Below are 26,187 nucleotides of genomic sequence, written 5' to 3' on the forward strand. Positions count from 1 at the left end.
CAAGGTTTTTTTTTCCCCATTTACTTTCGTTAATAGTTGGCGTTTGTTCCTCACCGCTGTTGCCACTGGCTAGCTTAGTTTGGGACTTGTGGAGCTGCGCATCAATGGATTTGCTCTTCAGTGTTTGGACTGTGAACCACACTAGACTGAACTAAACTTCAACTCTGAAAACTGGACTGACTCGGTTTCAATTATCAAGAACATCTATGTTAAGCTGCTTTGACGCAATCTACATTGTATAAGCGCTATAGAAATAAAGATGAACTTGACCGAATTGAAAATAACACCACAATACTCTAAGAAGTTGTAAAAAACAAAGTACAAACTTTATTATTCTGTTTTTACAAAGGCACAAGCCTCTTTTCCCCAGTTAAAAAAAAATACAATAGCTTCTCAACAACCAATTGGACTGACTGTCCCACATAAAGAAAAAAAAAAGACAAAAATAGAAACGAAACAAAAATCAAGAGATGACAGACAATAAAAGAGGGAGAAGATGAGAGACAGGACAAAGTCTGGAGACTGCAGAGACGGCCAGAGGACGTGTGGTGTGTGTGTGTGTGCCAGGACAAAACGCTGAGGGTTAAACACAGCCGTGTGGTTCAAAAATCACAGCGAGAAGAGCTTCGTTCGAGGAGAGCATCTCTACGAAAACAAGAGTGGCTCCTCGTTGTACTACAGTAAGTGCTTCAGGTTCATAAAATCGTCCGCCATTCCCCCTCGACACACAACCCAACCTCTGATATGTCCTCAGGATTTCTTACAGTGATTTCTTCTGTGAGTAGAAAATACACTAAAAATACACACACCCTGTGGCTTCTGTAGAGGAAATGTTCAAACGGGAGGACCAAAAAGACTTTTTTCCTCGCAAAAAAGACAACCGTTTTTACAGACCGAACATGGAAAACAAACGAAAGACTCGTTTCTATGACCCAAGCAAACCATTATCCAAATAGAAAAGCGCAATGAACAAACAAAACGGAAAAAACAGCCAATATTAGACTAGAACTTTCTTCTGAAAGCCAAATACGAATGACAAAATCCACAGAGCCAGCGTGCTGACAGCACCTGATAAATCCAGAAGGGAAAAAAACAACACACAATCTGTCCAGCAGCAAAAAGATTCCCCTGTAATAATTTGGAAAGGGATCAGGGACATGCACGCTTTCAAAGATTTCAGTCTAATGTGAATAAAAACAAGACACTTTCGACTATGGCCAAATCGTGCCGGATGCATCACCGGCAACACAAAACAACAACAACAGACTTTTCTGGAATGTTTGGAGATGCAACTGGAGATGACGACGACTGTGGGGCGCCATGTCTTACCGCTGCCGTCCGGCCTCGCTCTCTAGCGCCACCTTCAGGGCTAGTTTAAGGCAGGCCTCTGTGCCTCACCGCGCACACCGAAGCTGTGTTAAGGCAAGCCACTGGCACGGGATATATACACGCTCCGTCTCTCAATCCCACCAGGGGTATGAGGAGCTCACAGTTTCGCATGGCTTATCCAAGAGGCGTCTTAGAGCAGTGTTTCTCAACCACGTTCCTGGAGGACCACCAGCACTACATGTTTTGGATGTCACCTTGTCAGTCGCACCCATTACAGGTATTTCAGTCTCTGCTAATGAGCTGCTGATCTGAATCAGGTGTGCTTGGTTAAGGAAACACGGAAAATGTGCAGAGCTGGTGGTCCTCCAGGAATGTGGTTGAGAAACACTTAGAGCATAGGTCTCAAACTCGATTCCTGGAGAGCCACAGCTCTGCACAGTTTTGCTCCAACCCTAATCAAACACAGCTGATCCAACTAATCAAGGTGTTCGAGACTGCTAGATCAGCTGTGTTTGATTAGGGTTGGAGCAAAACTGTGCAGAGCTGCGGCCCTTGAGGAACTGAGTTTGAGACCTCTGTCTTATAGGCATAGTTCACCCAAAACGTGTCATGATACTAGCATTTCGGTCCCAAACAGTACTAAAATTTTTTAAAAGTTAATTTCCCGCTAACATTTAAGAACATTAAACACAAATGATTGGCCATTGTGTTCACACGCTCAACAGAAATGACTGTGATTGGCTGTGACGTTCATCGCTGTTCACAGAGTGCAAACATCGATACAGGGACACTGGATTGCTTTAAAGCTATGAGGATCAGCTAGTCTGCCGATGAGCTGAAATATGAGCGATTCGCTGATGGATCAACTGATCTACGTGGCTTTAAAACAATTAGCAGTGCATTTGCACATTAGCGGTTTAAGAACGCACTCAAATGTTAGCTGGAAATATATTGTTTTAAAGCCTGGTACGTCTATGAGCTGACATACAAGTGATCCGCTGATGGATCGACTAATCTACGCGGCTTTCAAACAATTAGCGATGCTTTAAAATTTCAGTACCGAAATTGTAGTATCGTGACGACACTACTATTTACTCTCCATCAAGCACAACAAAAGATATCCTGAAGAAAGCTGAAAACTTGTAAGCGTTAACATTCATCGTAGGAGAAACATATGTTCGTCAGTAGCTAGCAGTTTCAGGAAGTCTTCAGAATACCTTTTGTGTTCAACGAAAGAAAGAAATTTGTGAATAAACGCCATCATCTTCAGTTTTGGGGTGAACGATTGCTTTAAAAATCCCAAAGGAGCAACTCTTGCAGCATTTAGCACCAATTGATTACCTTTGCTTAGGTATGTAGAGTTGGAGTTAAGCTCTGCAGGACGGTGCGCCTATAGGACTGAACATCTCTAGCTTTTTTCCGGAGAGCCCAAGCAGGAATAGCACCACGTCGCCATGCGTTTGATTATCTGCAGGGTGTACGATTGTACAAGTTGTACGGCGAAAGTTACAGAGAAAACAAAACATTCAAAATGAGCGGAGTGAACTAGCGAGTGCATAGAGCGCAAGATTACAGGCCAGCCACTCCTAGGTTCAACCGTAAACATCACGTAACGCTGCAAATGTGCGTTTGACAGGACAAAACGGACAAGACAAAACATCTAGGAGAAGGGTCGCAAAGTTCATTCTGAAGGGGGCGAGAACCAAAAGAGCTGCATAGGCTTATATCGGGCCTTGACAACCCTGGTAGTGCTATTTCCACACTGTCTTTACAACGAACAGAACTTTACGCTTCTATTAGCAAGTGTGCTAACAAAAAAAGGATACAAATTTACTTGCAGGTAGACGTACCTGCCATTTAGCTTATTTCATTTGACATACAAAAAAACATGAGAAAAAAAACTGCCAGAATTTTTTAGGACAGGACTAGGGGGGCTTTTATGGTGACGGAGGGAGTGCTTCACCTTGCACAAGTGTGCGTACTGGGAACCCAGCCCAGTAAAGGCGAGCGACAATAAGTGCACAAAGTTCCCCCTCGTCTCTCTTTGCGTTATTTACAAAGTGTGCATGACACGAAGCCCCTTTAAGCAACGGCGGTCTTGATCCAGCTATCGGCGCCCGTCAGCAAATGGGAGCATGTCTGCAACCGAAAAAAAGTGAAAAACAAAAAAGGTAACATTTCCTCTAAAGTTTCCGGAAGCCAAGGTGTGGAACAGGTTTCTGAAGTCTCATTGGCTCACAGTGATGCTTCAAGCCTCCCAGAACAGAAAGAGAAATATGACGGGGCGGGGGAGCGGAGAGAGGCTGGGGCAAAGGGGTTGTTTTTGAGAGATGAGACGTCTTGTAGCGCAAGAAACAGGAATGGGAATCCTCCAATCAGAACACTCGAATGCCCTCGTATGGGCAGGAAGTGAAAACAGGAAGTGAGAGGCCTGGAAGACCCATAGCAGATTCAGACAGACCTACTTAGGAGCGCGTGTTAGCGAAACTGAACACTATTTTAACGGATGAGTATGAAGAAGGGCTGTGTAATATGAACGTATTAACAAGTGACCAGAGTGCTATGGAGTACTGTGTGAGTATACATAAGCGTGCTCGTTCTGTCTTCGGCACATTTCCTGTAACATTTCCTTTTATTTAATCCCCTCAATGTTTTCTTTTGTTAAACATTTTTTTTAATCCCCCCAAGAAACCTTCAAGTCATTGAGTCTGTGAGTCCCGTATGAGAGTGTGAAGAAGACAGGAGGAGAGGAGAAAGACAGAGAGAGAGAGTATTTCTGCAGGAGGCTGCGCACCCCCCTGTACACACGTGGAGGGTGGATATGAGGGCGGGGGCGAGCGGGGCAGTTAACAGTCCTCAGATCCTTCGTTGTCGGAGGCGGTGTCGGAGTCGCCGGTGTCTGTCAGGACTCGGCCCGGGGTGACGATAACCGCACGACGCTTTTCTTCCTCGGGCACTGCCTGCCTATCCTGCGTGCCTTCAATGTGCTGAATAGCCTGCGAAAACAAACCGAGAAGCTGTTAGCGATGATAATTTTAAACATTATCACGATAAGTGATATTATTGACATATTTTAAAGGAACAGTCCCCTTTTTATGCGAACAGACTCATTTTAAAACTCTGCTTGAGTTAATCAATTGAGTTTTACCATTTCTGAATCCATTCAGCCATTTTCCGGGTCTGGCAGGAGCACGTTTAGCTTAGCTTAGCATACATCATTGAATTGGATTAGACCATTAGCATCATGCTCAATGACCAAAGAGTTTAGATAATTTTCCTGTAACAAAATTGATATTATTGTCATTTAAATGGAACGCTCCAATTTTTATGCAAATGGGCTCATTTTCCAACTCTCCTAAAGTTAAACAGTTAAGTTTTACTATTTTTTTAAACCATTAAGTCGATCTCTGGGACTGTTGGAAGTACTTTTAGCTTAGCTTAGCATAAATCATTGAATTGGATTGGACCATTAGCATCTCACTCAATGACCAAAGAGTTTTGATCATTTTCCTATTTAAAGCTGGACACTGTAAATACATTGTGTGTGTATCTGCACTAGTCACGTCGCAATATTAGATTACTTATTAAAAGATAAATATTTATTAAGTATTTTATTTTTATCATGGATAACCATAGTATTTTATATTTCATTGTTCATTTTTTGTGTGCTAAATACTGTTGGACTGCCCGGAAAACCACAAAATGCTGTTTATTTTTTGCTCTGTTGACGTTTCTTGTAATTTACTATATTTTATATAAATCACCGATAACGACAACGACATGATCATCGCAGTCAATATAACATAATAAAACTCTTTCCAAATAGACCTATTGAAATCATCTGGTAAAATTATATTCATATCGCAATATATAAATCGCAGCAAAACAAAATACTGCAGTGTCAGATTTTTCCAATATCGTGCAGCCCTAGCTGTTAGCCATGATAAATACATTTTGATCAGTTATATATTTTCACGGGCATTATTGCGAGAAGATAAATGATCTTAATTTAAAATGAAACGCTCCACTTTTTATGCAAATGCATTTATTTTACAACTCTCCTAGAGTTAAATAGTCAAGTTTGACCATTTTTAATCCATTAAGTTGATCTCTGGGATTGTTGGGAGCATGTTTAGCTTAGCTTAGCATAGATCATTAAATTGGATTAGACCATCAGCATCTCACTCAATGACCAAAAAGGTTAGATGATTTTCCTATCTAAAGCTTGACTCTGTAGTTACATGGTGTATGTATATCTACAATAGTAACATAGCAGTATTAGATTTATTAAAAATAAAAAAGATATTATTAAATTAAATTATTTTTAAAAGTATTTATGAAAGGATAACCATGTTATTTTACATTTCATTGTGTAATTTCTGCACTTGAATACTGTTGGACAGTCAAGAAAACCTTAAAGCACTGTTTAATTTTGCTGTGTCGAATTTAAATATGCTTGTAATTTATTATATTTTCTATGATCATCGTAGTCAATGTAAACTGCTTAAACTAAATCTAAATTACCATCATTTAACAGGAACTCAAACTTTTATGCAAATGGGCTCAGTTTTACAACTCTTCTAGAGTTAAATAGTGGAGTTTCACCATTTTTTAATCCATTAAGTTGATCTCTGGGACTGTTGGGAAAACATTTAGCTTAGCTTAGCATAGATCATGGAATCGAATTAGATCATTAGCATCTCACTCAATGACCAAATAGTTTAGATGATTTTCCTATTTAAAGCTTGACTCTACTGTAGCCTGATGAGATGTCAGATGCCTACTGTACAATGACTGAACTCGCCAAACGGCCTTAAACATTAACTAAATGCACTACAGAATATTACGTTTACACACACATACAAATTGCATGTAAACGAATCAGCCATTCAGTGTAATACTCACTACTCTTGAGTACTTTTAAAAGATATTCTTTTTTACTCATTCCTTGAGTAATACTTAACAACAAATACTTTTACTCACGCTACATTTAAGTAATGGTATTTTTACTCTAGTATGATTCTACTGTACACTTTCCACCACTGTCCTGGAGTGGTGCAGATGTGTTTTACCTGCACAATGGTGTCCAAGTTCTGTCGTGATGTGGATGCTGTGTTGATCACGGAGGCGGGGCACATGGTTACCACGGTGACATGATGGGGTGGCGGAGGCGGTGCAGGGGCAGGAACAATTACTGTTGCGTGTTGAGTGGGCGCAGGCGGCGTGGCAGGAGAAAACACCTGAGGAGAAAACACAGCACAAGAGGACGGTTACCAACAGCCAATCAAAACTTCATGCATGCATTCACTTTATATATGCTCTTATACTGCAATATTCAACAACAACAGTTACACTACTATAGAGCAGTGATTCCCGACCATGTTCCTTGAGGCACACCAACAGTACATTTTTTGGATGTCTCCCTTATCTGACCCATTCATTTCAGGTTTTGAAGTCTCTTCTGATGAGTTGATTCAGGCATGTTTGTTTAGGGAGAGGTTGAAAATGTGTACTGTTGGTGTGGATTCAGGAACATGGTTGGGAAACACTGCAATAGATTACGAAATGTTTGGGGTCAGGAACATTTTATAAAGTATTTTATGCTCCTAAAGGACACAAAACACTGATCAAAACGACAGTAAAATTGAGAATATCATATAATATATATTTTTATTAATTAATTTAGGTCAGCTTCTTGGCATTAACAACTCAAAATAATACAAATATAAGAAATACAAGTAAAACCATCCAAGCACATAAACAATATTGTGTACATCAGACTTTTACCATAAACTTTTTCCAAGCTAAATATTTAAAATCTAAATAGTTTTCCATTGTAGTACTATAATGCAATGTTATTATTGAGATTTTAATGCTCAACAATTCTTAATGTCTGTGTGTCAGCAGTGTGCCAGATTCAAAAACAAGACTATCGTCCTATGCTAATGAGGAAAAGATCACTAGTGGGCGGGGCTTCCCCCTCTTACACATACAAAAGGAAAAAGTCAATCAAAGTGTTTCAGCACTTTATCAAGTGTGCTTAATCCAACACTTCTTAATGTTGGAAAACATCATAATTGTTCATATTTTTGTGCAAACCACAATGGATCCTTTAAGAATTTACTTTGACAGTTTAAAAACGTAGAAATTTAAAGCAGAAATCTTTTTATACAAGTTTTACTAATATTTTGATCAGTTTAATTTGAATAAAAATATTCATTTAACATCAAAATGACCCCAAACATGACCGAAATGTAACAGTCCATTTCTCAAATGTCTTCACTACATACATGAATACATTTTTACAAAAGATGACAACAAAAAACATTTTCAAATAATTTAATGATTAAAATAAAGTCCCTACATTATTAATTGAATACTGCGAATATTATGCGTGAATTATGGGAGTAACTTCTGATAATCGATCAGTGAAGTGTTTTATAACGCTGGATACAATTAGGTGTCATTCTCCTCACAGTTCATGCATTCAATACTAAAAGCAAACTTTCATTCATTTTTCTTTGGCTTAGTCTCCCAGGTCACCACAGCGGAATGAACCGCCAATTATTCCAGCATATGTTTTATGCAGCGGATGCCCTTCTAGCTGCAACCCAGTACTGGGAAACACCCATACATTCTCACATTCACACACACACTCCTACACTACGGACAATCAAGTTAATCTAGTTCACCTATAGCGCATGTGTTTGGACTGTGGGGGAAACTGCAGCACCCGGAGGAAACCCACGCAAACACAGGGAGAACATGCAAACTTCACACAGAAACGCCAACTGACCCAGACAGGCCTCAAACCAGTGATATTCTTGCGGTGAGGTCACAGTGCCAACCACTGACCCACCATGCCACCAAAATGAAACTTATTTGTATTAACAAATAATTTAAAGCAGACCATAAGTAGCCCCAAAAGTTCAAAACCAGAAGTCTTTCTGGAGCTATATTTCAGACGTGAGGAATATTAATGAACTTTTAGGAATGCTAAGAGAAACTAACCTAAAACAGAGTGAACTCGAAAGAGCCACAAATACCCCTTTGATAATAACGTCACTTTAAAAAAAAAAAAAAACATAACGCTATTCTCATGATGGATAAAATAGAAACACAAACCTAAATGTACCTCTTAGTTTTAATAGTGGATATATAGGGTATTTAGAGCATTATCCTATTGTTTAGAGTCTTTTCAGTTCTTTTGACTGAAAGTTGCTTGAATGATTTCAAACGTGTCCATTATGCAGGCTTGTGTGTGTGCTCTGTTTGTTTTGGTTTATTGACAGTTTTTAGTAAGAGGCTCAGCGCTTTTAAGACTGTTTTATACTTCGTGTTAGTCTACTAATTATATCTTCACTATAGTTCCATTAGGTTTTATGTTCAATCCACCTAAATTTGCAAAAACAATTAAGTTAACTTAAAGGGGTTCTATTCTGCCCTTTTTCCAAGGTGTAAAATAAGCCTCTGATGTCCCTAGTGTGTGTGTGAAGTTTCAGCTCAAAATACCAAACAAATAATGTTTTATAACTCTTTGAAGCTGCCCGTATTGGAATTTGATGCTAATCGTGCCATTTTGCTGACTGTCGCTTTAAATTCAAATGAGATTGTGCTCTTTTCAAAAGTGGGCAGAGCTACAAATGCCTGAGTGGCAGCATAGTGGCAGATTCAAAAACAAGACAAGCGTCCTATGCTAATGAGGGAGAGATCATTACTAGTGGGCGGGGCTTCCCCCCTGATGACACGTACAAAGAGAGAATGTCAATCAGAGTGTTTCTGCAGACTGTTTTGATCAAGTCTGATTATAATAAAATCTAATTAATACATGTTTACCATTAGAAACTGCTTATATTTATAGTCTGCTGCCACACAACTGTGTCTAAACCCCTTATAAAAGTGATTTTTGCAAAACAGGTCCCCTTTAATCAGTTTGTGTTGGGACAACATGAAGGAATTGAGTGGAACCCAACATTTTTACAGTGTAAACTTTAATAACTTCTGATTTGATACAAAATAAAAACTGAAATTAACATTAAAAACACTAGATCTCTCCATTTAATTTGATAAATAACTTTAAATTCTTCCTGCGGATATTTTTTTTAAAAACATCCCTCAAAGTGCTCAGACTCAGCGTATAAAAATGAATCAGCAAATGAACAGATCTTTAAACTCTACTAATGCCCTCTAGTGGATCATCACAACAGATCAACACATGCATGACGCATTGCAAAACTCGTCTGTTATGAGAAAGCACTGGGTTGAGTGTTAGTGCAGGAGTGGTATATATATATATGAGAGCGAGTCTGACCAGCGGGCTGCGTGCAGGAGTGCTGGACTCTTTTCCCAGCTGTTCCTGTTGCTGCTGCTGCTGAAGACGGAGCAGGGTTTGTGTCTGCACATGCTGTTCCTGGACCTGCTGTGCAATCACCTTTAGCTTTTCAGGGTACAAGTGAGCATCCAGTGAGCGGATCTGACAGAAAGACACAACGAGTATGTTTTTACATGCACACCAATACGCTGAGAACTCACAAAAGAATCAGCTTCCTGAAATAAACCTGTTGTTTACATGCAAGCCAATAACATGCCAACACTAGGTTTACAAGATGTATTAAAGGGATAGTTCACGCAAAAACAAAGTCTGTCATCGTTTACTTGTTCAAACCCATGAGTTTTGCTTCTGTTGAGCTGAAAATAAGATATTTTTAAAAATGCTGGCACCAATTGACTTCCATAGTAAGAAAAAAATACTATGCAAGTCAAATGGTGCTACAGCTGCTACATTAAATATACCTTATTTTGTGCTCAACAGAAGACGGAACCTCATGAAGGTTTAAAAATCACATGATGGAGAATAATCAGAGGCAAATTTCATTTTTGGTTGAACTATACCTTTAATAAACCAGTTTATTTGTTGTAAGTGATTCCAAAACCTATTATTCTGTGTGTATCCTAGTTGAAATGTTTCATTTATGTCAGTTGCCATGTTAAATAAATTATTAAAAACTGAACAACTCTGTTTTTTAATCCGCTCAAGTTGCATCATTTAGATTGTTTCACTCCTATTCTATTCGATTATAATTCTTTGGTTCATGAAAGTGTCTGAGATTGTTGTATCCATTAGCATGAACACTTTTTTTTTGGAAATGGGCTAATTTTAAACTAAATAGTAGAAGAATTTTTCTAATCATTTCAGTCTATCTCCAAATTTTAGCTTAGCATAAATCATTGAATTAGATTAGACTATTAGCATCTCAAAAAAAAGAAAAAAAAAGTTTAGATAATTTTCCCATTTAAAGCTTGATTCTTCTGTTATGCCATGCACTGCAAAAATGTAATGACAAAGTCAACAACAAATATATTTATGTTGCTTTAACTTATTTTAATGATTTATTTAATTAATTACAACTACATTTTTAAGTTATACAACGTATAAAGTATAATTTGAATAATTTTTTTAGTCAGTTTGATGGATATAAGTTGAGATGACTTAAAGTCAACAATATTTGTTTTTTTACAGTGTGTATTTAAGACAATGGACAATGAAAATTTGCCATTTTCTAGGCTGATCTGGCTAGCAACTATGCTCTCATTCTGGTGTAATAATCAAGAGACTTTGCTTGCTATTATAATAATGATGATGATATTAATAATAATAATAATAATAATAATAATAATAATAATAATAACAACAACAAGCGGTATGCAAGCTAGACGTCACTACATACAGTTGAGGGCAAAATTATTTGCCTTCCTGTGGAAAATTGATTCTTTTTTCTAATATTTCCCAAATGATGTCTAACAGAGCAATACATTTTTCCACAGCATTTCCTAGAATATTTTTTCTTCTGGAGAAATTCTTGTTAGTTTTATTTCAGCTAGAATAAAAGCAGTTTCTGATCTTTTTTTAAACCATTTTAAGTTCAATATCATAAGCCCCCTTAAGTAGTATTTGTTTCGATTGTCTACAAAACAAACCACTGTAAAAAATTACTTGCCTAATTACCCTGACTTACCTATTTAAGCCTTCATATTAAGCTGAATACTAATCAGTAGCGTAGATAAGGGGCCCCCGCAACCCCCACCGCCCTCAGAATGGGATCTCCCTACGCCCAGGGCAGACGCGTTCATAGTTAGGGCTGCAAAAGCGAAACCCAGACCGATGAGATCGGCCAGATTAGGAGTACTGACTGAGTCATCCCTCGAAATCAGTTATCAAATATTAGTTTAATTAAAGGTGCCGTATGCAAGTTTGACACCCAGTGGTTGAACTAGGTATTGCACTCCAGCTTCAAAACACATGAGCGGGTTGCCAGATTGACGACACCACAGCAGTATCCCTGACTGTGGAGCCTAAAGGCTGATTTAAACAGTGTCCTAAATAAAAGAAACAGCATGCAATAGAAGGAATAGTTTTTCACATTAAAAAGGAGATGTTGTCTTAACCAACTAGCATGTCCTAAACACTTAGCATGTTTCTTTAATATCTAAAAATATAATATGGTATTTTTATGCTTTAGAAGAGTCAAAAACTTGCATACAGCACCTTTAAAACTATTAATAATGTTATAAATTATAAAAATCTCTCAGTTAAAAAAGGGAAAACATTTAACAGGAGGGCTATAATTCTGACTTCAACTGTATGTGCTCACCTATATATTTTTAAGTACTCCTGATTGGCCGGTACTACTACTTGCGAATGAACCAATAGGTGATTATTATGAGTCTCATGCCTAAATGATGCATTTATAATGATCAGTTTATGGATTACGCATTCACAACTTTACTCCAATAACAAAAAACTGGTCTGCACGTTTACATGACCACATGCACATTTGGTTGTATCATGCAAAAATCAGGTTACGGATGTACATGTAAACACACTCATTATGCAACAGTCAGCTCACATCTTGAGGAAAACTCTTAATGCTTGTTTTGTGTGCCTGAGGTTGTTTCTCTAGCGCGTTTCACGGATAGCAGCAGAGATTGGGCTTTAATTTGCACTTCAAGTGTGATGTTCAGAAACAACTGGCGCTCTCAGGGGAGCTGCGCACCTTCTGTGATTCCTCATCAAATATGCAAAGACTAAAGCGAGCTAATTTTAGCACGCAAACCGATGCGGCAGAAGAAAAAGTTCGATAACGGACTGCACAGATGACAAATCCTCAGCGATGGGATGCCACGAATACACACTTATAGAAGCAAAACTTTCATTGAGGCGTTTCCTTATATATTAATAAATTTGCCAAATGATGGCAAAGATCTATTATGAATAAGAACAGGCTGTGCAATGGGTGATGGCATGCTGTTAAAAATGAGGATTGAAAGGGGGTTACAATACAGTTAGTAGGAAAAAAATTACTACAATTTTGGCGACACGGTGGCTCAGTGGTTAGCACTGTCACCTCACAGCAAGAAAGTCGCCGGTGTGGAGTTTGCATGTTCTCCCCGTGTTTGTCTGCGTTTCCTCCGGGTGCTCCTGTTTCTCCCACAGTCCAAAGACGGTGCTATGGGTAGTGGTGTAATGGATCACAAATTTCACGGTTTGGATCACATCATGATTTTTTTAGTCACGGATCGAACCATTTTTCGGATCAGCCAAAAAGGGGAGGAGACAAATGTCATTTGCTTTCCATTTACTACAAAAACAGCACTGCAAGACACTTTTGGTTTTAACAAACAGAACTGAGAACCTGTAACTTTAGTAAGAATAAAATGAAGGAATAATCAGCGGAATAAAAATGGTAAATTATTTAGTAATGTGGAAAAATTCACTGTTACCACTACTGTTGCTGATAACGCTAAATGTAGAAATCTAACATTATAATTTGTACCACCCATATTTATTTTTAGCTTCATTTTCAATAAATGATTCAGTTTTTCACTCATAAAACTTCATGTTTCATTGCTAGATGTGTCATTTTTGAAGAATTATTCAGTGGCATATTTTTGATGGCTGGTTGTCGCCACCTGTTGGTTAAATAATGTAAGTGCTGCCTACAGATTTCATTTTTGAGGGTCAAGTTAAATACATATGACGGTGATTTTAATCATTACCATATACCTCAGTGATTTTATCTAAACTATAAACTGTTATCCCAGTACTGCTTTGTTATTTGATCTATATCTTCATAGCCAACTCAAAGGACTAAAGACTGAATCTCTTGATTTTTGCATTTTCAGATTTGAATGCAGCGATTCGAAGGATTAATAAACATATGCAAATCACCATCATTTATAATTTATGTTGCGTGGGTGTTCAAATCCTGAACTTTTAATGATTTATTGTGCAGCTTACACTGAATGCATTAATGCAGGCTAAACAAGTCATGACAGAAAACACCTTTAATAACCTAAGAAACCCACCAGAACTTCTTTCGTCATCATTATATTTTACAGGAAAGCCTAAATGCTTTCATACATGTGATTTGAATAACGCAAGAGGCGATCTCTCTGTGATCGTTACAAATTTACGATTAATCTAACAGTAAAAAAAAAAAAATGTATTAATCCGCAGGCCACGTGTGTTCTGAACTGTGGGTTGTGATCCGTACGAATCTTTTTCAATGTTCAATCTTTTTCTGTTCTTTTTCAAAGTAAACACGTACTTGCTAGACATACTTGTGTGATCATTACACTTGCATTTTTATTTAGAGACTGTGTCAAGTTGGAAGATCTTTAACTTTCTCAGGAAGCGCGGTCCATCATTGTCATGTCCGAAAGCAGTGGACCAATCAGAAGAGCTCAGAGGCGGGGCAACAGGTGCAAGCTTCTGTTTAGAGTAGAAAGTTGGCTTGACAACCCTTTTATTTACTGTTACATCATGAACAATAGGGCGGGACAAGAGTGAAAAGAGGGTGGGACAAGAGTGAAAAGAGGGTGGGACATAGCATAGCTCCACCCCCTTAAAAAAAAAAGCAGCCAATACTGTTTTGTTTCATCACAGCTCTCCCAGAGAAAGTGGTTGAGCTTAAGCGCATCAAATGAGAGGTGTCTTGAAGGGGGTGGGGCATGTCAGATACTAGAGAGCATTTGATTGGTCAGGAGATGTGGTGAGAAACTGAAGTATGAGGTGATATAAATAAAACCATTGATCTTTGACCTATAATCAACCATCTTGATCATTGATTTATTTAGGTGGAAGTGAAAAACTTCAAGCTTTACATGCTAATATCAGTTTTATATCCCTAAACGCAAATTTAGTCACGGTTTTGGTGCGCACTAGCTTATAGATATCTTAAAAACTAACAATGCTGATACTAGAATCTAAAAAACATTATTTTAATTTCATGGGACCTCAAATATACTGTTAATAAAAAACAGCTAATTTAATTCAAGCACTTTCAATGAGCCATGTCTGTTTTTAAGTACTTTCCAGGCCTTGAGTTCATTTATCTGAAATTCAAGTACTTTAAAGGAGTGTAATACGGTCACTAGTGTACCTGCTCTTCCAGCATCATGCGAACGGATCGCTCTTTATCCAGCTGCTGTCGGAGTTCGATCATCTCTCTCCGCAGATCCTCCACCTTCTCCTCCTCCAGGATATCTGGAGAGCCGATGCCTTCGTCCTTCTCCTCCGCGCGCCTCCTCTTTGGGGACGAGCCGCTGAACTCCTTCTGAAGGCAGCAAGAGGAGAGAAGCATTAGAGGATATGCAGAGACGGACGACATCCAACATGAGCAGTAAAAAAAAGATGACCAAATCACAATCTTTAAGTTGTGTTGATTTTAAAACATTGCAGGATATGCAGAAACGGATGACATCTAATATGAGAGCAGGAAAAAGGATGACCAAATATCAGGATTTATCTGTTGATCTTAAAATACCTGTATGTAGCGTTTGAGTTGGGTGTTTTGTTGCAGCAGCCGCGTCTTCTCCTGCTCCAGAGAAAAGATGTATTCGGCTGTCTGCTGTAAGATGGCAGCCTGAGGAGAAGGAAAAAGAGTGAGAGAGAGGCAGAGAGAGAGGGAGAGAGAGAGAGTCATATTACATCCATCTGAATGCGCTGACATAATCTGACAGGCACTGAAAGTTTACAAATTTGGGATAGGGCTGCACGATTCTGGCAAAAATGTGACTCACGATTTTTGTAAATCGATGAAAAGATGTAAAATAAAGGTTAATCTTAGTAGGCTATTATTATTGTTAATTCTCAAACATATGCTAAAACAACAATAATAATAATATTAGGCCTATGTGTAGGTCTAGTGGTTCGCTTAAAATGCTAAATTTTGTATAGTCATTATGGTGGACTTGAACAGACTTGTCCTGTTTGTTAACTCACAGTAAAATGATGACATCAGAACATAACTATTCATAATTATGAAGTATGTTAAGACATGTGCTCGTCATCTGTTATTGACAACATTATTAGACCATTTGTTTTCACTGGTAAAATGAGACATTTTTCATTATCAGATTCCTTCTTGCATTATATTCAACATTATTTAGGCTAGAGTAGCTATACTGACACAGAAAACATTTATTTTCATGCACGACACTGTGTGTTAGTTATGAAAGAAAAAGCATAACTAATGCGATATGATCATTTAAAGGATGTGTGCGCTGGTCAATTGCCGAAGAAATGATGGATAAAAGGTTTATGATAAACCGCTGTGACTAACAGCAGGCGCTGACGGACGCGCATGCATGCGAAGGGGAGACAGATTTCTATATAACACCGGCTTCCCTTTTACTTCCGAGTGTGGCTCATGGCTGCCGTCACTGTGAGAAAAAAAAAACACACATGCAAATCAAACCTCCCGCACGGCCCTCAAATAAACTGAACGTTATTTACAACTTCATTAACTGTTATTCACAGTCTATTCAGGTTCTCTTCACACGTCAATGGCGTGCAAGCGCGCATTCTCGGTAGTAAACAAACAGCTTGCGGTCAGCTCACGTGTGATTTCGCGGCCACGAATACATCATTACATGAAGACAGAAATGACATTTTTGGGTGAATTATACGTTATAAATATAGTATGTGACACTTCAAACGCCATTTGAAGGTGTCCATGTTGCTGTGAAGACAGTTACTTGCACAGTCACAGTGCGACTGCCTTGCATCTCTCCTGATCTTGAAAATAATATCGTAGAATTTCGTAGAAAATCGTAGAAAAGCTGAATTAAGATCGGGTGTCGGGTCGAATCGAGATCGTGATCTTTTTGATTAATCGTGCAGCCCTAGTTTGGGACCAAAAACATCATGATGTGCTTACACACAGACACACACACACACACACACACACACACACACACACACACACACGCAGCAGTGAATCATAAATTGTTGATTGTTAAAAACTCAAAAATGACTTTTGCTGCTCGTTTAAACTACTTATTTAAGATGAGTTGAAAATGGCACAACTTAACCCTTATGTACTGTTGGGGATGTTTTCATCCACTCTGGGGTGATTTTGAGTCTTTATTTAGCCATAACTTTTTCTGTGTTTCAGCAAAAGGAATGATGTTTGGTGACAAATCTTATTTTGACATTTTTTTTAAAAAAAAGCTTAGAATTAAAAAACAAACAAACAATACACTCTGGGCAAATTTATTACCCTTTTGTTATGTTCAGGATGAAAACATCCTCTGAATTAAACTGCTGTAAAAATGCATCATATCAATTGTTTTGCATAAATCTGTTAAATCAACCTCAGCCCTGATCAAAACTACTAAATGTTTTAAAAATTACAGGATTTTAACTCTTTAATCGCCAAATTCATAAATGATGTCACTGATTTGGTGGAATAAAAACAGACAAAATGACGTATTTAAAATGACTTCTATTTTTTTTTTTATTATTTATTATCTGTTTTTTGTCCTGTCTCTGTTATCCTGTTGCACTGTAGAAGCTCTGTCACCAAAACAAATTCCTCGCATGTGTGAACATACCTGGCAATAAAGCTCTTTCTGATTCTGATTCTTTCTGATTCTGAAAAATGTATAATTTTTGCAGCAATTTTTCATCATATTAGTTTATCATGAAGATTTGATGCATGACACTTGTTGAAATAACATGGTAAAACATTACAGATTCCAAACTTTAAGTTTAGTTTAAATGGTAGGAAGTTAAACTGTTCATTTACTACTCAATAATTAGCTTTGTGATGGCATTTACTGTAATAGCAAAGTTGAATTCAAAAGGCATAAAATAGGTTCATGTAGCGTTTTCTCATGCAAGACAATCAGACGACAAGATCAGCCATGAATATTAACTTCAATTTCAGCCTGTTTCTCACTAACAAATAAATATATCACAATTTTCACATTCACGATTGAAAGTTTCTTACACTTTTTCCTTGCAAGTCTGAATTTGCCACATTTAGTTTTATTTCTTACATCTATTAATTGTTTAACTTACATTTATAAATTTTTTTGTATTACATCTATTTTTTTTATGTCTTATTTGTTTACATCTCACAATTCCAGTCCACACCCACCCACACACACACACACACACACACACACACACACACACACACACACACACACACACACACACACACACACACACTTTGAAGTTTGCGAGATCTACTCTTGCACTTGTCTGTGTTCTAGCAAAAAAGGTCTACTTTTTTTTTTAATCCGCATTCATTCATTCATTCATAAACACAAACAGCTTCAGAATGACTGGTTGGTGAGTAACAGCATGTATTTTTCTTTAGTGTGAGCTGAAGATTTGGATCAGCAGTGTGTTTTCCGGCAGCTGCCTGGACTCACCTTGCTGAGTTTTTCTCCGTCACTGTGCGGGATGAGTGTTTTCAGGGACTGGAAGCCGGCGTTGATGCTCTGCATACGTCGGCGCTCGTTACTGTTGGCGATTTCCCTCCGAATGCGCCGCTCCTGGTCCCGCGCCGTCTCTGGCGTGAGGGGAATGTTTGCTAAGCTGCAAAAATTAAACGTCGCTGCAAATTAGTGTGCATTAAACAGGTCATATTATTGAATAGGTCACATTATTAAACAGAGATTATTATTATATATAAGTGCCTCAAGGACACCTTACAGTCATACATAAATAAATAAACAAAAAGATTTAATAAATAATAAAAAACAAATAATCAAACCACCCCATATGAAAATGGTAGACTTAGAAAATGATTCAAATTAGTGCTGGGAAAAAAACATCGCTACTAATCGCACCCAAAATTAGAGTTAGTTTTGAGATAATAGATGTGTGTGTGCTGTGAATGTATGTATATACACATGTATTTATAGAAAAAGTAAGAAAGAAACTCAAAACAAGTTTGGATCAAGTGGAGGATGAGGAAATGCATTTGCATTTTGTGTGAAAAAAGATAATTTGAAGAATGTTAAAAACTGGTAACCATTGACTATCACTGTAGGAAAAACTAATAGTTTGGAAGTCAAGGATTAGTTTTTCAGCGTTCTTCAAAATATCTTCTTTTGCGTTCTACAGAAGAAAGAAACTCAAAACAAGTTTGGAACAACTAAAGGACGAGTAAATGAATTAGCATTTTGTGTGAAGGAAGATATTTTGAAGAATGTTGAAACTGATAACCATTGCAGGGCTCGACAATATGGACTGTCCGATGGCCCGGGACCAGCATGAGAGACACTCTGGACAGTAGATTGTGATTGGCTCTCTGATTAATTCATAGCAATTAAAAGGATAGTTACTGGCCCAATCGGGCCAGTGCTGCCTTGTCACTGAAAGTTTAATTTGGCTGCGAATGTTTGTCAATTGCTTGCAAATAGGGTGCTTTTCACACCTAGATGTTTGTTTCGGAACCCATCTCGTTTGCCCAGTTAGCGCGGTTCATTTTGCATATGTGAATCCCACAATTGCGCACGGATCTGTGCAGAAACAATCAGTGTGAGACTGCCTGAACGAGGTGGTCTCAGCTCGATTGACACAAACTCTGAAGCGGATCGATTGTAGTGAGAAAGCAAAACAATACCAGGGTATATGCAGGAATCCTGAAGGTAATTTCAATACCTTTTTAAGACTTTTTAAAGACCTTCTTAGAATATTTTAAGACCTCATCGCCACTTCAAGTTCTAATCAGTATCAAACCTTTAACTTAATAAACAGTTGTTGTACTTGTTTTCATGGACAGACTTCAGCCACTGTTAAACTCGTATTTCTACAACCAGGACCATTTTGCTGTCTGTTTCGCTCTATGGTTTTGCTACATGTGGAGAGCGTCACATCACCTTCTCACGTTTGTCGCAAACTACGTGACATTACCCGGACGGAGGAGCTTGCCGGACTCGCCCCAGCCCAAATCCAATCACATGGATCGAGCACGTCGTGGTTAATATTAGGAGGAAAATAAATATATAAATATAACTGGACAATGCTTGAACAATTTTAAGACCTTGTAAAAACGCAATTAAGACTTTTTAAAACCTTTTAAGGGCCTTAATTTTCTCATAATTGATTGATCAACTTTTAATACTTTTTAAGACCCCACGGACTCCCTGGATACAACGACCCAGACTATATCAAGTGGGGTAAAGCAGGGGTTCCAAAACTTTTTAGCCCGCGACCCAAAAAATAACAATGCCAGTGACTTGCAACCCCCACATTCCTCTAAGGTGGTTATAAATATACAAATGTTATGGATAAAATATGGTAATTCTAATAGTTTAATAACATTTATTTGACATTTGGAAATCCGCAACACCCTGCCACTGTCCTGTGTTTCAGTATCATGGTTTACACATGTTAATTAATGTTCATGTACTTTTTTTATCTGTCTACCTGTACAGCGTTTACATTTAAGACCAGCAGACAAATGCATATTTCTTTGCACAATGTTGGAAATGTTGGCATTAATATATGCACAAGATTTCCTTATTATGAGTATTTTTTTTCTTTTTGTCACATACAGTTGAAGTCAGAATTATTAGCCCCCTGAATTATTAGACCAGTTTATTTTTTTCCCCAATTCCTGTTTAATGGAGAAGATTAACATATTTCTAAACATAATAGTTTTAATAACTGATCTCAATAACTGACTTATTTTATCTTTGCCATGATGACAGTAAATAATATTTTACTAGATATTTCTATAGAGCTTCAAGTGACATTTAAACCCTTAACTAGGTTAATTAGGTTAACTAGTCAGGTTAGGGTAATTAGGCAAGTTATTTATCGAAAAAATATATAGCTTAAAGGGGCTAATAATATTGACTTAAAATGGCTCTTAAAAATTTTACAACTGCTTTTATTCTGGCCGAAATAAAACAAAGACTTTCTCCAGAAGAAAAAATATTATCAGACATAATGTGAAAATTTCCTTGCTCTGTTAAACATCATTGGCTAATAATTCTGACTTTAACTGTATATCGTGATATATCGTTGATAATTTCTTCCAATATATTGAATAACGTAGATATCACGAATCATGATATTATCATTATCATGGTCCACATATCACCCCAGAATTTAATCTTGAGTTACATGTATCGTCCCATCTCTACTTCATGATCTGACTACAGTCTCGGTTCATCTGTTATTTCTCTCTATAATTTAAGCCTATAATGCATACGTCTAACCAATGTTTTTTTAACAGATTAATTGATTCAATAGATAGATTTTTACAAAACCTGACAACTGAAATGAGGCTGTGAGAAAGTCTTACCTTTCTGATTTATATTTGGTGAAGATGTCTGTGGGCGTCAGAATTAAAGTGCACATTTTCGCTTATAATATACAAATATATTCAGGTGAGTAGAAACAATTCTTAGCGTTGAACCCTGCATTGACTTCCACACTATTTGCTTTTCCTCCAGCGGAAGTCAATGGTTACCGGTTTTCAACATTCTTCAAAATATCTTCTTTTGCAATTTACAGAACAAGCAGACTTGAAACAAGTTTGGAGCAAGTGAAGGATGAGTAAATGAACATTTGACATTTTTGTGTGAACTATCCCATTCTCCCCTACAACAGGACGCAACCTTGAGGAAGAGAAACATGCGAGTGTGAAACAAACACGTTGTCTTTCCTGAACGCTCACTGAAGCCTATTGTCTGTAAACTGGAGGCTCTGGAAATCTGTGGCTCTCGCACGATCCCAGACGTGCTTTGGCCGAGGAAATCGAACCCTAATTGAACTTCCTCTCTGGTCTGGGCATCTCGCGGGGCATCTCTGGAAAGCCTCTCTTATCAGCAGCGCCTCAGCCGCGTCGGGACAAACACAGCGAACAATTGAGCAGCGAACACCAGCTTTCCCTGATCGCTTCCTTACGGCCAACAGCTCAAAACCCAGCAAACAGATCCAGAGCCAAAATCACAGCGAGAGCCAATAGTGGAAGCCAGAGATACGGTTAGATCAGACGCTTTTGCAGCCTTACAGGGGAGCACGATGACCCAGCTTTTTTTACGCACAAAAATATAATGCTCAGAACATAATTTATGTCTATTTGAGGTGACAAGCTTTGGACTGGATTCATTTACAGCATAAGAGTCAAACCCAATTCCTGGAGGGCCGCAGCTCTGCAGTCTCAAAAGAGTCATAAACGCATTCATTAGCTAGATCAGCTGTGTTTGATCAGGGTTGGAGCAAAACTGTGCAGAGCTGTGGCCCTCCAGGAACTGAGTTTGAGACCGTTGCTCTAAAATCTCGTGAAATTAAAATACAATTTTTTTCAAGGACGTCCATAAGCTAGTGCGCTCCAAAACTAAAAAGAAAATATATAACTCTTAAAAACATCCAAAGCCTGCATTTTGTCGCTTCCGCCTAAATGGATAAAGGGTTTATTTCACGTCACCTCATACTTTAGTTTCTTATTAAATCTTTTGACCAATCAAATGCTCTCTAGTATTTGACATGCCCCGCCCACTTCAAGACACTTCTTATTTGCTTTTCATTTGATGCGCTTGAGCTCAACCACTCTCACTGGCAAAGCTGTGATAAAAACACTATTGGCTGTTTTTTTAAAAGGGGAGGAGCTACTTTATGTCCCGCCCTCTCTTCATGTTTCAGTTGTGATTGTCAAATATTGAATAAAAAAGCACATTATTCAAAGCACTCCACGGGACCTTAAAGCTGCCATAACAATAAAACAATACATGCATTATATTACTTCATCATTTTAGAAATACTAATTATATTCAGTAATTATTAAATAATCATTTATTATTATTATTGTAGAATGAGCTTGTACCTTTCTTGCCATATGTAATGTTTATATTCATTTAAATCACAGTAAGTTTGTACTTGCTTTTTTGGCTATTTTAATGTGTATAAAATATGTAAAATAATTTTTATTATTATTATTATATTGTATAAATTATAAGCTTGAATGATGTTTGCTTGGCAGTACTTATCTCATAATGTCATTCACCTGTAATCCATTTAAAAAGAAATATTGAATGATGTATATATAAATTCATAAGCTTTTGCTTTGATTTGTCAATGTAATAGAATTACAAAAAATATTAAAAGGTAATTATTAATAATATTAATTTACATCGCAAGCTTGTAATTCTGCTCCTAATTCAGTGTTAACAGATTATTAATTACTGAAAAAAAAAATAATAATAATGTTTTAAATTAAAAATAACATTATTTTAAAATGATTCAATGGGCATTATGGGAATTAAAGTTTTTTTTTTTTTTTTCTGGCCAGCATACAATTGATGCGTTTCATTACTATTATTACTACTACTACTATAGAAAATAAAAAATGATTGTTTTTAAAATAATATTTTAAAATGATTAAACATGCGTTATAGGAATTGTAGTTCGATGGCGATGCGTTTTATTATTATTAAAAAATAATAAATTATTGTTTTAAAATATTTTAAAATGATTAAATGGGGATTATGGGAATTGTATTTTTTTAAATTCCTGACCCCAGTTAGCCCACAAATGATGCATTTATTATTATTATTATTGAAAAAACAAATAATTATGTTTTTAAAATAATATTTTTAAAATGGGCAATATAAGAATTGTAGTTTTTTTTTTTTATTTGCCGCCTCTGTTACCATACAATTGATGCATTTTATTATTATTTATTGAAAATAATAATTATATAATTAAAATGATAATATTTTAAAATAACTAAATGGGCATTATGGGAATTGTAATCTTTTTTTATTCCCGGCCAGCATACAATTGATGCATTTTTATTTTTTATTATTAAAAATAAATAAATGAATAAATAAATAAATAAATAAATATATATATATATATATATATATATATATATATATATATATATATATATATATATATATATAAAATATTTAAAAAATTATCAATATGGGAATTGTAGCTTTTTTTGTCATTCCAAGCCAGCATACAATTGATGCGTTTTATTATTATTATTATATTATTATGATTATATATTTGAAATAATATTTTAATATGATTAATTGGGCAATATGGGAATTGTAGTTTTTTTATTCTCGACCTCAGTTGGCATACACAATGTTTTATTATTATTATTATTATTAATTATTGAAAATAATAAATTATGTTTTTAAAATATTTTATAATTATTAAATGAGTAAAAAATTGTTTGTGTAATGTGTTATTGTTATAGCAGCTTTAATTTAATCCAGTACAAAGCTATAAAAATAAACAAATATACTATATAGTCATGCATATATTTATATTCACAAAACGCACAGATCTATTTCATCTTTTGACAGCACTAATAAACGTACAAGGTTTTGCTCTGATTTGTCAGTTGTAGTAATGTATACAATAGAATTACAAAACATTATTAAATCTAATAATAGAAATTATTATTTTTTACTTCACAGCACAAGCTTGTAATTCTGTTCCCAATTTAGCATTAACAGGCAATTAAACAAAAAAATAATAAATGACATAAGCCAAAAGCACAACATTTCTAAAGTATTCCATACACATTAATACCATTTTGATCACAGTATAAACAAACTGCTAGAAGCACAAGTTTTGGCTTAATTGATTTTTATGATTTAATACCTACAAGAAAACAACCATAACAAAGTCTTTCTTCATGTTTACAACACTGACCACAAAAAAATGATTAAAAATCGCTAGTTTACTAGATACACATAACTACAGCAACATTTTACAAAAAAAAAAAAAAGTTAAAACATAGGCTAGTAAGTTTGTTTACAAGTATGTTTGCTAACTCAAGGCACTATTTTACACCTTAGGGTATTTCAACACTGATAAATTGCGTGTAAACAACAACTTAGCAATCTCTGCGTATCAGCTGTTCGCATAACAACTGCAAGCATCATTTGTATGCCAACTGAGGTCAGTAACACAAAAGAACTACAATTCCCACAACGCCGTGCGCTAATCGGCTCACATGCCCCGCCCCCTTCTGAGAATGGATCGCAGACGCATTGACGGGGCCTTCCTTCACCAGCATACACACCCCCTTATTAAAATAACACCAGTTATTAATTTACTAACCTCTAAAACATAAAACCCCACTCACACTGCGCCGAAATGGACACGTGAAGCGAGTCACCGAAGCACCTCGCCGGCCTAAATTAAAAAACATCGTGTTCACAGATGATTCGGTCCGCCATTACAACAATGCGCGCTTCCTCCGTCCATGCGGCAGCAGCGACGCAGTCCAAAACCCATCTGAAACCCGTCCCGCCGCAAGAACCAACACATTAAATGCTCTTATCGCTCATTTTCACTCAGAAATCCTCACGCGCGAGGACTTTTAATGCATTATCGCACTGGGGAGAACACACGACGCCAAATGCACGAGCCACAAGCATGGCCGCGCACTGCCCACAATAACTTAAGCCCCCCAGAACACACTCTAACTAAAACACAAACGCACTCCTAGTCAATAAACAAACACACACGACCGCCAATTCACCAGCAAAATCAAAACAAGCACGGTTTTTTAATATTAAACGCGCGCGCGAGGTGAGCAGCGTGCCGTGTGTGTGTGCGCGCAACCACGTGGTTTGTGTTTGTTAGACACAAAATGCATCGATTTCGCGGAGATATTTCATCGCTAACAGTGACCTGACAACCCGGGGGGCTTTTATACACTCTTAAGAGGTGAATGGGAGTTAGAAAATCGAGTCTCGCGTGGGTTAAGCGCTGTGTTGAAGCATTGGAGAGGCGCATGTACACAATAACACAGAAATCGTGCACGCATGTTACTCTAGTAGTAGTGCTGTTGCTGCTGGCGCGCGATTAAAGAAAAATCGCACACATGTGAACGTCAATGCAATGTGTTGGGGTTTTTACGTACCTGCACAAGCCCCCTATGACTTCTTTCTCGGTTTTCCTGAAATGTTGCAAGGAGGGCACCTTCTGAGCTGGTACCATGAAATACTCCATGCTTCCCCTCTTCTCTCCAGCTCTGGCTCTCCTCTGTGGCTCTTTTTTCTTCTTCTACTTTTGTTGTTGATTCAGAAACAGACGCGTTAGTTTGGGTCTCGTTCTCATGTACGGAGCGGAGGCGCGCGCGTCCTGCTGATTTTGGGCATGAGCGCGTGAGATGAGTGTTGAGTTGTAAGGTTACTCTATTCTTCCAGCTGATGGGGTTCCCTCGTAGTGTGTGTGTATGTGTGTGGCGCGCGCTCGCTCTCTTTCCCTCCCTCCTTCTGCCTCTGTGTGTGTGTGTGTGTGTGTGTTTGCAGCTGATCGGATGTCTTTCAAGGCGGGAAACAGCTGGTAGGAATCACACACACACACACACACACACACGGCTCTGCACAACCAAAAAGCCTCCTTCCGCCGAACAAGAGGACTTGCATGTAAACAAAGGAGAATTGCAACAGCAGTATTTAAACATCGTCCATTTTTGTTCTCCAAAAAACCTCTTGAACTGTTACATGCGTATTGCGTGTTGTAATTTAAATGTATTTAAACAGACGCGCTTCGGGCGTAATATCTACTGTGCA

At 37.4% G+C, this 26,187-nt stretch overlaps 1 protein-coding gene across 2 annotated transcripts; it reads right to left on the reverse strand.

Moving 5' to 3' along the window:
- Positions 1-304: 304 nt before the first annotated feature.
- tfap4 (transcription factor AP-4 (activating enhancer binding protein 4)) lies at positions 305-25,910 on the reverse strand. Of its 2 annotated transcripts, XM_056453108.1 has the most exons (7): positions 25,533-25,910; positions 18,055-18,220; positions 15,156-15,254; positions 14,772-14,945; positions 9,641-9,802; positions 6,402-6,569; positions 305-4,325 (listed from the first exon to the last, which is right to left on the reverse strand). In XM_056453108.1, the coding sequence occupies exons 1-7, from the start codon at positions 25,619-25,621 to the stop codon at positions 4,176-4,178; spliced, it is 1,008 nt and encodes a 335-aa protein (XP_056309083.1). In that variant the 5' UTR covers positions 25,622-25,910; the 3' UTR covers positions 305-4,175. The 2 variants fall into 2 exon arrangements, with proteins under 2 accessions (XP_056309083.1, XP_056309084.1); XM_056453109.1 differs by lacking the exon at positions 9,641-9,802.
- Between the last annotated feature and the right edge of the window lie 277 nt (positions 25,911-26,187).

This window comes from Danio aesculapii, chromosome 3 (genome assembly GCF_903798145.1).
Source record: "Danio aesculapii chromosome 3, fDanAes4.1, whole genome shotgun sequence".
Classification (NCBI taxonomy): domain Eukaryota; kingdom Metazoa; phylum Chordata; class Actinopteri; order Cypriniformes; family Danionidae; genus Danio; species Danio aesculapii.